Here is a 12595-nt window from a genome sequence, read left to right on the forward strand (position 1 = left end):
CACTTTTGGAATACTGTGTACAGTTCTGGTTGCCCTGTTATAAGAAAATATTACTAAATTGGAGAGGGTTCAGAAAAGATTTACAAGGATGTTACTGGGATGGGAGATTTTGACATATAAGGAGAGGCTAGACATGCTGGGATATTTTTCACTGATGGCCTTATAGAGGTTTCTAAAATCATGAGGGGCATAGAAAAGGTGAATAGCAAAGGTATTTTCTCGAGGGTGGTGGAGTGCAAAACTAAAGAGCATACTGTTAAAGTGAGAGGAAAAAGATTTAAAAGGGACATAAAGGCAATACTTTCACACAGTGTTGTTTGTATGTGGAATGAACTGCCAGAGGGAGTGGTAGATGAAGGTAGTTACAACATTTAAAAGACATTTGGATAGGTACATGAATAGAAAAGGAGTAAAGGGATATGGGCCAAATGCAGGCGAGTGGGGCTAGTTTAGTTTGGGAACCTGGTCAGCACGGATGAGTTGGGCCGAAGGGTCTGTTTCCGTCCGGTATGACTGTATGAATCTATGACTTTCCTAACAAGTGCTATCTGTGACTGTTGGTCTTTACTAAGAACTCCTAATCAGAGAACCAGTTCCAATGTATCAAGTTTAAATAGTTCTGAACTTATAAAGATCACAGTTGTCTGCTCAGGAAAGGTAAGATCTGGCCACACAAAAATCATCTGGCCCATTGACAGCCCACTCTCACTGGCCCTTCCAAATTGCCCTGTTGTCCAGCATCATTTCCAAGTTAGATGATTCCTTCTCTTTCAAGACTGGTGAGCTGCAGTGAAGCACCCATCTGGAACTTACACATTTTCAATTGAAGTCAAAAATGCCAAACCCTAAAATTGCTTCAAGTTTCTTAATGGTGACACAGGCACTGTTGACAACTCACCCAATTTCTGCATATTTTGGGTGCACGATAGCAATCCCCCACTACATGGCATCATTCTCTGTATTCTAAATGAATTCTACACACTATACAAATATGTTTGAGCTGATGGTACTCAACACTGTACATAAATATTTGTTTTATGTATACAGCATAAAAATGTGTGCATTTAAAATATTGCCATGGACAGTCTAATGTATGTAACAAATGATATTCAGCATGCTAATGTGTATTTTAACAGAACCTAGAGCAACAAGTAAATATCTGAGCTAAAGGGAATCTACACAGAATACAAATCTGCTTATTATATGAAGTGTACAGCAGGCAAACGTTTTCTAAATGAATTCCATAGTGCACAAATGTATGTACTAGATGTAAGAGCAAATATGTTGAAGTGGAATACATGAATGTTGTAGAGAGCAATTTTTTTTTAACCAAAATAAACATAAAAGTTAGAAACAAAATTGTTAAGGATACCTTTATGATTTTTATGCAGTTTGTAAGTATTGTATGACATAAAAGAAGAATCCTGCATGCTCTTCTCTAGTATCTATGCGTAGCTCAGAAATGCATTTCGGAAACAATTTTGTTAAAACACAATAATTGTTTTCACATAAGGGCAACTGCAGCAGCCATTTTACAGATAGCAACTGCCCAAAAATAGTTATTCTGCTTTTTTGTTCTATCTTATTTGAGGAAAATGTCGGCTAAGAGGGCACCTTATTCCCCTTCAAATTATGCCATGGGATTTGAAATTTAATGTTTCGTCAGAAGATGGTGCAAGCAAATGGACATTATTGATCGTGTGATTGATAGAAATGCACACCATATCTGTTTTTGAGATCAGTGGCTATCCTTTGACACTCTATTTATAAACTTTACACGTCAGGTCTGCATGACATTGCATATTTGCATCCTGGGCTGCGATGTCTTTCTTACCTACTTGCACCTAGTATTAAACTTATAGAGAGAGATTTAGTGCAGAATAAGCTTTCACTTTCTGGGCCTGTGATGAACTTGATGCCATTTTCCACATGTGAAATTGCTTATAGTGCTCAGAGAAGAAGCGAAGGGAAAGTGGATACCTTCACTGTTTTAGGTGGAGTAATCATCAGCACTAAGGATCTCAGCCTGGGATTAAAGGTAGGATGTATCTGGGGGGGGGGGGGAGTATATGTATGTGTGTGTGATATGGATGGGCAGTGGCATTGACTCAAGCTCATGGTTAACCACTGTGATTGTTGGAAATCCAAAATACCAACAGAAGTTTCTGAGAAAATACTGAGTAGGTCTTTTGCCACCAGTGGAGAGTGACAGAGTTAACAGAATGAGCAGATCATTGACCTGAAATATAATCCTGAATTTTAGGTCATGGGAATAAAATAACTGGGGCACTAATAACTGACAATGAGATCACCTCAGTAATGTTATCATAGGTGGTCTTCCAATTGGCTCTCTATAGACCCACTGTCTAGTGGGAAAGGCCAATGGGTTGCCTAAGCTTCCAACCAAATCGCTATCTCCTTTCCGTCAGTCATAACACCTACCCGCTTACATCAATTTCTGATGTTATGCTGCATGTCAGATTCCCATGGCATTATTTGAAAATGAATGAGATGTTTTCTAAGCCAACATGTTTCCCCCAAGTAATATTACAAAAAAAAGCAAAATAACCACTTGTTGGCCAGCAGCTTCCCTGAGCAAAACAAAAACAAGAAGTAATAGTTGGAAATAAACATACTGGGCAAACAGGACCTCCATTTTGAAGCATACATGGTGAATCGTATCAGTATTTGTCATTTGCAAGTTTTACTGGTTTTTCTTTCTGCATTGCAAACCTCAGCATTGCTCTGGAAAATTCATGAAGCAAAATTAGAATTTCAGGGGCTAAGCAAGACTCATATGGGAAACCCCTCCATGGAGATCATTGGGACCACTGGGGCTACTACCCTGCCCACAACCCTCACCTGACTGCTTAAAGCCAGGCAATTCACCCCCAGCCTTCTCCAGAAAAGAATGACAGTTCTATTTCACCAGCGGCCTGCCTGAGCACAAGCACAACAACACCATAAAATAGCCTCAAATAAGGCCTTTAGCTGTGGTCATCACCTGACAGACTCCTTAGAATGAGAAACTAGGCAGAGAAATGTCCCAAAAGCATGACTTTCTGACTGTACCTGATATCCCCATCTCCCAGTTCACTTACAATGAGCCATTAACTCTGCTTTTCTCTCCACAGAATCTGCGTGAGCTGCTAATGTTTCCAGTACATTTTGGATCTGCTTGATGACATGATCCAATCTAATTCTTCAATTCTTCAATTCTCCAAAGGAGTGTTGCATTGTTGGAAGTGCAGTGTTTCAAATAACATTGAATGTTTGCCCACTCGGATAAATATAAAGAATCCTACAACTCTACTCACAGGGTAAGGGAATTCTCCCCAGCGGTTTGGTCAGTATTTATCACTGAACTGAGCTCATTGTTTGTGGGACACTTCAGAAATACTCATGGGTTTTCACACATTTTGGGATGTGTGAGGTGATACAAATGCTATTTATTTACAAGTTATTAAAGTGAAATGATAGAATGCAAAAGAGCCTAAACGTTTTTTTTAATAAAAACTCAGCTAAACTTGTTCTTCCCAATCGTCCCAATTCATCAATAACTTCCTCTGCCTGTGCAAGGAAAAATATTTAGCTGGCTCGGTGTTATTCTTACAGGAAATATCTTGCAGAAAATAAACGGGTTCGCCACAAGCTTAATTTAATTATATGACCCATTTTTGGCGGATAATCACATGTTTGGATCCATGCATGACTCTTTCTGAAAACATATGCGCATTTCTCCGTGTCTCCGCTCCCAATTGCCAGTGGTGTGTTTGCAAAGACTTCGCCCAGCGGCCCGGCAATGTGTTGAGGGAGCCGGCTCTAGAAACAAGATTTCCAGCTGCTTGACAGTTTAGATTTTTTTTTGTGTTTTGCCAAGGCAATGTCGCCTCAGCTTCCCTTGTGCATGTTTGTTTCCACGTGGCCTTGTTCTCCATTAGCTGCTGAGCAAACCCCCAACCAAAAAGAAAAGAGGTTGGTGAAGCTAACCACAGTTCGCAGGGTCCCACAGTGATGTCCGCAAAAAAAGTTAAATGTTCAGCGCACCACTCGCTCTCAACGTGGACGGGGCGCAGTGTAAAAAGGGGTCCATAATAAAAAGAAAGCTTGTCAGTTTGCATTACATGGCTACCGCGGTCTTACTGCACTGAAGTCCCCCTTCAGTCTCAGAGAGACACGCCTGAGAATGGTGTGGGGTGGGGGTGTGTGGGGGGGTGGAGGTGAAATGAACACCCCCTGTTGAATCAGCAACCTCTCCCCGTCCTTTTGTTTGTCCGTCCACAGAATCAGAAAGTCAGGCAAAAGGCATTAAGCATTGCACTGTATTTGCAGACAAGAAACAGACCAATCGGGCCATCAACAGGTTTCTGTGCTATACAGAATTTAACAATGAATGAATACCTGGGGTTATAGTGACAGAGGGGAACGGATTAAAGGCGCAGACAGTGGCGCCTCGAGGATCGAACCCAAAAGTGGATTCGGGGCAGCATCTGTGGCCAACAGGGAGTTAATCCGTGCACCATTTTTCAGCCAGCGGTGCCAGATAATTCATGAAATCGCATCAGTGGTGACTGAAGCCCCAGTGGGAGAACCAGGAAGAACTCACTGTCCTGCAGTGAGGCCAATTCCGGGTTGAGTTTGGAAGAGGATTTGTCCCGGCGCTCCGCTCCCTGGTTGACGGTGGGGCCGTGAAGATGTGAAATCCCCCACTTGGTGAAACTGGCTGGAACTACAACATTACCGGGCACCAGCAGCAGCGAGAGAGAGAGAGAAAAAAAACACAGCCTGAGCTGACCAAAGGGAGCAGGGGCTGACAGTAACCAAGGGGCTTGCAAAGGTGTGGAACAAACTCATCGGGAAAGTTGGCGAAGGCAGTTTCGGGGAATTTGCAGGAGCCAAGTGCGTTCGTGTCTTTAGAGAGGCATTGTCCCCCTGGCTAACCCTGCCAGCACCGAGTTTCCTACCTTGTCTGGTGTGTGATGGAGACTGTCCAGAACAGGAGCAACATCCAGGGGTGAAGGGAGGTGACATGTTAACCAAGCTCAGACTCCCTTAGTCCAGCCACAGAATCCGTCTGATCCGCACACGTCACTTTACTGAATCCTTGACTGTACCCAACACACACAAGATACACGCTCGTCCCCGCCTCCCTGCTCCTCTCTGCGCGTCCTCGCCATCACCATGGAGATAGCGAAAGAGACAGCATCCGGAAAGAAAAGGGCACTTGAGCATAGAATTGCCCCCTCCCCCTGTTTCTCTCTCTGCCCCTCTCTCGGTCTGCCCACCAATGCCCTGGGTAGGCTGCTGTCTGACTCGTTCGCAGCCCCTGGTCTGCCCTGCTCCCCCCACCCCCCCTCCCTTGGTGAATGGAAGCTGCATTCGACCAATCCCTTTCTCATTGCCAGCGCCGGGAAAACGGGAGATGCTCTGTTGCTAGGAAGCGCTACGCCAAACCCGGGCCGCCGTGGCAACCTGGCTTCATTCCAATGATCTTAAGCCATTCATTTTTTTTTAAATCGCTTCTTTGCTGGGAGTGAGCTTTTCCTTACGAAAAGTGGGCCGGCCAATATAATGCCAATGGCTACGTCCAATCAATGTGTGTGTGTTTTTCTTAAAGTCAAGCCGCCCCATGATTGATGGGTTTCTGAATGATGGTATAATTGTGTCCATTATTGGAAATGTTTCTCACCCTGCATTTGAGAAAACTCTCTTTAGATCAAGTCAGATTTGCAGGAAATGCAGCTTGATTAGCTTAACTATCCATGTTTTAAATCCTTAATCAATACGAGGCTGGTATTTCATTACTGTATTGATGGGAATATTGCATTGTTGGAATACTGTCCTTCAGATAACCTCCAAATCCTATACCTGTTTGGGTAGTTCAGATGGATGTTATAGATGTTGAGATACTATTCAAAGAAAACAATAACTCCTGGTTATTCCGACCAACATTCATCTCTCAACCCACACTGCCAAAAGCCACTTAACTCATTTTAAGTGTGAGCATTTTCATAGGAGGCATCTACACTTCCAAAGACTTTAACTACTTTAACGGTGATCTTGGCTCAAGAATAAGGTCAGAAATGGGGATATTTGCTGATGATTGCACCATGTTCATAGATTTATAAAACTTTCCGGTACGGGGGGGGCGGGGGGGCGACATTCAATACATGTGTCTGTACCTGCTCCCAAAAGAGCTATCCAGCTAATCCCACCCTTCAGCCCTATCTCTGCAGTCCTGATAATTCTCGCTTTCAAATATGTATCCAGGTCTGTTTTGAAACCTCCTGTGGGAGCCCCCTCCACCTCTCTCCCACATTACTCAGAAATGTGTTAGCTTTTGTGAAGAAGTTTCTCCTCATCTCACTCCGAACTCTTCCCCACAGTCTTGAAATTGTGACCTCAATAACTGACATACCAATTCATGGAAACACAATCTCCTTTTTTAATCTGTCAAAATTGTTCATAATTTTGAATACCTCAATAAGGTCACCTCTTAATCTTCTCTGCTCCAAGGAGAATAAGCCTAGTTTTTCTAATCTTCTCATGTGTCTAAAATCCCACATGCTCGGTATCATTCTAGTAAATCTCATTCGCATTCTCACCAGGGCTCTAATACCATTCCTTAAATAAGGTGTCCAGAACTGAACACATTACTCCAAATGTGTTCTGATCAATGGTTTGTAGAGGTGGAGCATTACTTCCTTGCTTTTATAATCAATGCCTTTATTTATAAACTCAAGGACATTATAAGCTTTCTTAAAAACTTTTTCAATTTGCCTAGCCACCTGCAGAGAATTATGCACTTAAACCCCAAATACCCTGTGCTCCTATAATCCCTTCATAGTTGGACCATGAAGCCTGTATTGTCTTTCGCTGTTGTTTCTACCAAAATGCATTACCTCACATTTCTCTGCATTGAAATTAATCTGCTCGGCCACCACCATTGCCAGCTTCTTAGACACTGTAGCATTTTGTGTCCATATGCAGTCTGATGAGAATAATGCTCAAGCTTTGGCTGATAAGTGACAAGTTACATTCAATGTTACACAGTGTAAAGCAATGATCATCTCTAACAGGGCAGAATCCAACCTGCTCCTGTTAATATTAAATATACTCACATCTGGGGTGTTATTATTGACCAGAAATTTACTTGGACCACTCATATAAATACAATAGTAGGTCAGACTCTAGGAGTGCTACAGCAAGTAAATCAATACCTGACCACCCAAACTATGTTCCACCATTCATAAAGCACAAGTCATGAGTGTGATGAATACTCCCACTTGCCTGGATGACTGCAGCTCCAACAAAACTTAAGAAACTTGACACCACCCAGGACACTTGATCATCCACCACCTTCATTCAGGCTCCACCACCAATATACAGTGGCAGCTACAGAGCACTGTAGCAAGTCATTCATATCACATGCTTGAAGAAAAATGTACACAAAATACCTTGAGTTGATCTCTGCCCAATGTATTAGTTTGAAATTTACCAAATTTGTCTTTCCCTTTCTATTCTTTTAGATCCCAAGTGTTCAATCTCCTGCTGGAATAGAATTCCAAAAACATTTGTATCTCCTAAGTGCTCTAAGTGGCCATGTCTCATGTGTGAGCATTAAAATGAATATTGGCAGTTTATCCAATAGTGGAAGACACCTAGGCCCTCACTTAATTTTTTTCTGCAAGACAATTTTTTTAAAAACCGCAACTTAAATGGGTGATAATTTGAAACAAAGAAAAAAAATCTATTATTACTTAATATTTGAGTTGGGAATTAAATGCATCTATGAGAATTTAGTTTTCTTTAAATAGGGGGTTAACAACTTTGCTTGGTTTGCGAAGAATTATTGTTTGTTTGACAGTCATAACCTTGAGTTCATACCATAGAAGCCTCAATAAAGACAAAGTGTGTGTGTAATTTACATCAGCACTCCCTGAACTCAGGCATTGTGCTGAGTATTTATAACTATTTTGGCTGGCCAGAATTGTTTTTTTTTCTGTCTGCCTGTCTTGCCATTGTACTCATGTGAGACACTTGTGTATGCAAAACTGTGAGCCTAAACCGGGAAATGTTTGTTTCCATGCCCCATAAGTAATTTGTCTTTGTGTGACCTGGCCTTGTTCTTTGAGGTTATTTTACTACTTCCCTAGATACAATATAGCATTGGAACAAGGCAACTAAGAAACTCTTTTCTCTAACACACATGGTTTATTTTATCTGCCATTGCCAGTAGAGGGCTAACATTGAAACTACCTCCTTATCAGCCAATATGCAAATGTAAATATCCATCACCACCCCTTCTCAATTTGTTTCTTCAGCAGTTAACCCAGTAAAAACAGCTGGCAAAACTCAGCAAACTCACTTAAATTTTAAAGATATTTAGGTTTAAGGCTATAAGATGTGGGACTGGAAATAGGTCATTCAATTCCTCAAATCTGCTTTGCCATTCAATAAGATTATGGGAGATCTGAAAATCCACAACTTCACTTTCCTGTCTTTTAGCTGTAAACATTGATTCCCTTACTGATTAACCATCTATCTATCTCAGCCTTAACAGTATTCTATGGTGAAGAATTCCAGAGATTCTCTACCGTCTGAGAGAAAGAAAATGTCATCATCTCTATCTTAAATGTGTGATCCTTTATTCTGAGATTATGCCCCCTAGTCTTACACTCTCACACAAGGAAAATAGCCTTTCACACTCACCCTATGAAGAACCATTAGAATCTGGTGTGTTCAATAAGATCACCTCTCACTCTTCTTTTTGCCAATCAGTATAGGCCCAAGCCACTCAAAGCAAAATAAAGAACTGCAGATGCTGCGATCTGAAACAAAAAGAGAAGGTTCTGGAGCAATTCGGGGGATCTGGCAGCATCCATAGAGTGTAAAACAGAGCCAATGCTTTGATTCCAGTGACCCCTTATCTTCTATTCTTCCTGCCAAAGCCCATAATCACATATTTCCCCACATGATATTCCATCTGCCAAGCTTTTGCCTATATGGTTAACATGTCTCTATCCATTTTTGTGTCACCCTCATCACTTACCTTCCCACCTATTTTTGTCTCATCTGGAAATGTGACTATAGTACATTCACTTTCCTCATCCAAGTCTTTAATATATATTGTAATGCCTATGGGTCACCACTAGTCACAGTTTGCAATTCTGAAAATACCACCACCAATTCTTCTTTTAGATTAGATTCCCTACAGTATGGAAACAGGCCCTTCAGCCCAACAAGTCCACACCAACCCTCCAAAGAGTAACCCACCCAGACCCATTTCTTTCTGACTAATGCACCTACCACTACAGGCAATTTAGCATGGCCAATTTACCTGACCTGCACATCTTTAGACTGTGGGAGGAAAGCGGAGAACTCAGAGGAAACCCACAAAGACATATGGAGACTGTGCAAACTCCACACAGACAGTCACCCGAGGCTGGAATCGAACCCAGGTCCCTGGCACTGTGAGACAACAGTGCTAGCCACTGTGCCACCATCTTCCAATTCTTTAATTTTGATTAACTGGGTTTCTGATTCAGAAGTAAACACATTGCAATGTTTAAGTGTGTCATCTGTTCGAGATTTGTTTGTACAGCACTGAATGTTCACATTCATAATGTCTGATACGGTAATAGCATGTATTTTGGACTTTTGAATTTTGAATTTGTGTTCTATGCGTCTGGAAGGGTTTAATGATTAGCTTGTAAGTATTTCTGTAGCCATAGTAATTTCCTTAAAACGCAGTGTGAGAGAGAAACTTCCTGAAGAGTAATGGGGTTTTATTTACATTGGGAGAGTTCATGAGTAAACAATGTAAACAGTATAGTGCATAGGATTACAGTTAGAACATTCTGGAATAGGTTTTGGGGGGATTAGTGGAAATACTCATAGTTTGGAACAGAGCATCTTACTTTCAGTATGAGCGGAATTGCAGAAGTGTTCTCTGAAGCTGTATATGTGGTTGTTAAGAAAGGTTACGTAGGAACATAAGAACAGGAGTAGGCCATTCAGCCCTTTGAGTCCAATTCACCACTCAATGAGATAATGGCTGATTTGTAGCCTAACTCCACATACCTGCCTTTGGCCCATATCCCTTAATAGCTTTGCTTAACAGAAGTTTTATCTATTTCAGATTTAAAATTAACAATTGATTTAGCATCTACTACCATTGGTGGAAGAGTTCCAAACATCTACCACCCGTTGTGTGTAGAAGTGCTTCCTAACATCTCTCCTGAGTGATCTGGCCCTATCTTTTAGGCTATACCCCCTTGTTTTAGAACCCTCAACCAGTTTATCTCTATCTACCCTGTCTTTTCTTGCTAATACCTTGTAGACTTCAACCAGGTCACCCTTAGCTTATAAATTCTACAGAAAACATATCTACTTTGTCCTATCTGTCTCATAACCTAACACTGAAGTCAGAAATATAATTCTTGTAAACATACATTGTATTCCATCCAAGGCCAATATATCCTTCCTAAGGTGAGGTGCTAGGTCTGCTCACAGTCATCCACTTGGGACTTAATCAGGGTTTCAAATAAATGAAGCATAACTTCTGCATCCTTGTACTCTCAATACAAAGGCCAGCATTCCATTAGTTTTCTTGACAATTTTCTGCACCTGCTTGTGGCATTTTAAAGATCTATGCACCTGAATCTCCAAGATTGCATAAGATCTTAAGATATGGGAGCAGAATTAGGCCATTTGGCCCATTGAGTCTGCTCCTCCATTTCATTTAGCCCAAAAGGTTCCTCACCCCCATTCTCCTGCCTTCTCCCCATTACTCTTAATCCACTTACTAACCAAGTCTATTTGGATATTTATTATGTATAACTTCATACCAAAAGGAAAGTGCCCTGATCTGTCCTTTTTTGAATCAAAATGGATAACATCACATTTGCTTACATTGAACTCTAACTGCCACTGTCTTCCCATTCACTTAGATTATCAATATCTCTTTGTAATTTTATACTACCACCTACACGGTCTACAATGCTGCCTAACTTTGTGTCATCAGCAGTTTTGGATATATGACTTATCCCTACTTTCTGTCACTTGCCATTCAACCAATTTCCCACTTGTGTCAGTAATTTGCCATGAATTCCATGGATGGCTACCTAATTTAACAGTCTCTTTTATGGGAATTTATCAGATGTCTTCTGGAAGTCCACATAAACAACATCCATAGATATTTCCCTGTCCACTACCTTAGTCACATCTTCAAAAAAATCAATGAGGCTTGTCAGGCATGATCTACCTATTATGAATCCATGCTGGCCCTCCCTGATAAATTAAAAAATGTCAAGACGCTCAGTTACCTCACCTTTGATTATAGACTGCAACAATTTTCCTATCATAGATGTTCTGCTAACTAGTTCATAAATCCCAAGTTTTTCTCTTTCACCCTCTTAAAAAGTGGAGTGACATTACCTCAGTGGAAAGAATTTAGTTTAAAATTTCCAGCCAAAAGTATTTGCTTAAAACCTGAAGGGATTACTTGAAGCTGAGAAAGTCTAAGCTCTGTTATGCGATGGATTAAGGAAGAGGCTACCAGATTCTCACAACAGGGAATTGAACCCACAGTTAAAGATAAATTCTATGTGAAATAGAGAAGGAAATTCTCTCGGGTATTTGAGTACAGTAATGGGCAGCTGTTGAAATTAATAAGGTTGGATTTTTACCATTTGTTTCAAAATCTTTAAGTAAATAGTTTGGTTTACTCTATTTTACCTTAATTCATTTTGCAAAGTAAACTTCTGTTTTATTGTTAAATGTAATCTGTAGCATTGCATATTTGTGCTTCAGCCTCTAAATCAAAGTAAAATAAAATATAATCAATCCAATTTTCAGCCTAACATCTGACTTGTCCAGTAATAATTTCAGCTGGGATCAGAACAGTAATAGCAAATTCCACTCACCTAGATCTTGAGGTGGAAGGTACAGATTTATGGAGCTGCAAACATGCTGCGTTAATGTTGATGGTTAACTAGGTGAAACAATGCAGTTTACCTGGACAAAGCAGAGAGAAGCTACCCCCACTGTTTATTTAACTAAGCTCATCCAATTGCAATAGCATCAGGGCACCCGATCTCTGTCCCTTGTGTTTAACACAGGTTTCCAATAACCTCAGGGACAGGTATAGATTATGCATCCGATGTCTTTTTCTGGTCTTTGCACAGATCCACACTTTCTAATCACTGCCAAAAAACAAGGCACATTCAAGGTTACCAGACACTGGAAAGTAGCTGCAAAACACATCTGTGCATGATTAATGGTTCATTTCATCAGTCATTACAAAAAGAAGGCTGAGTTTCAAACCAGGTTATGCTTTACATGGTAGTGTACTAAAGATATTTGCCCACTTATTGCCCCATCATCCACCTTTCAATCATCAGCAAAGTGACAAATGTGTAATTGACAATGTTCCCGACCTACTACCACTGATCTTTAGTTTGGGTTTCATAAGGACCATTCAGTCCCAATGTTCTCCCTGGAATTTTATTCAACATGTTGATCCCTGCTATCAATCCTAAAATTACCTATCAATAATTTCAACTAATATCCCAAATTATACTCCTGAAGTTAA

The 12595-nt window shown here is 40.8% G+C and overlaps 1 protein-coding gene across 2 annotated transcripts in view; it reads right to left on the reverse strand.

The window, feature by feature from the left end:
• Window positions 1-5317, reverse strand: part of LOC140493585 (leucine-rich repeat-containing protein 10B) — a 29240-nt gene extending 23923 nt beyond the window's left edge. For both annotated transcript variants that reach the window (XM_072592187.1, XM_072592186.1), the window contains exon 1: window positions 4965-5317. In XM_072592187.1, coding sequence (XP_072448288.1) covers window positions 4965-5008 — 44 coding nt within the window. In that variant the 5' untranslated portion in view covers window positions 5009-5317. The remainder of the gene's footprint in view (window positions 1-4964) is intronic.
• Between the last annotated feature and the right edge of the window lie 7278 nt (window positions 5318-12595).

The sequence above is a fragment of the Chiloscyllium punctatum genome, chromosome 22, assembly GCF_047496795.1.
Source record: "Chiloscyllium punctatum isolate Juve2018m chromosome 22, sChiPun1.3, whole genome shotgun sequence".
NCBI classification, from domain to species: Eukaryota; Metazoa; Chordata; class Chondrichthyes; order Orectolobiformes; family Hemiscylliidae; genus Chiloscyllium; species Chiloscyllium punctatum.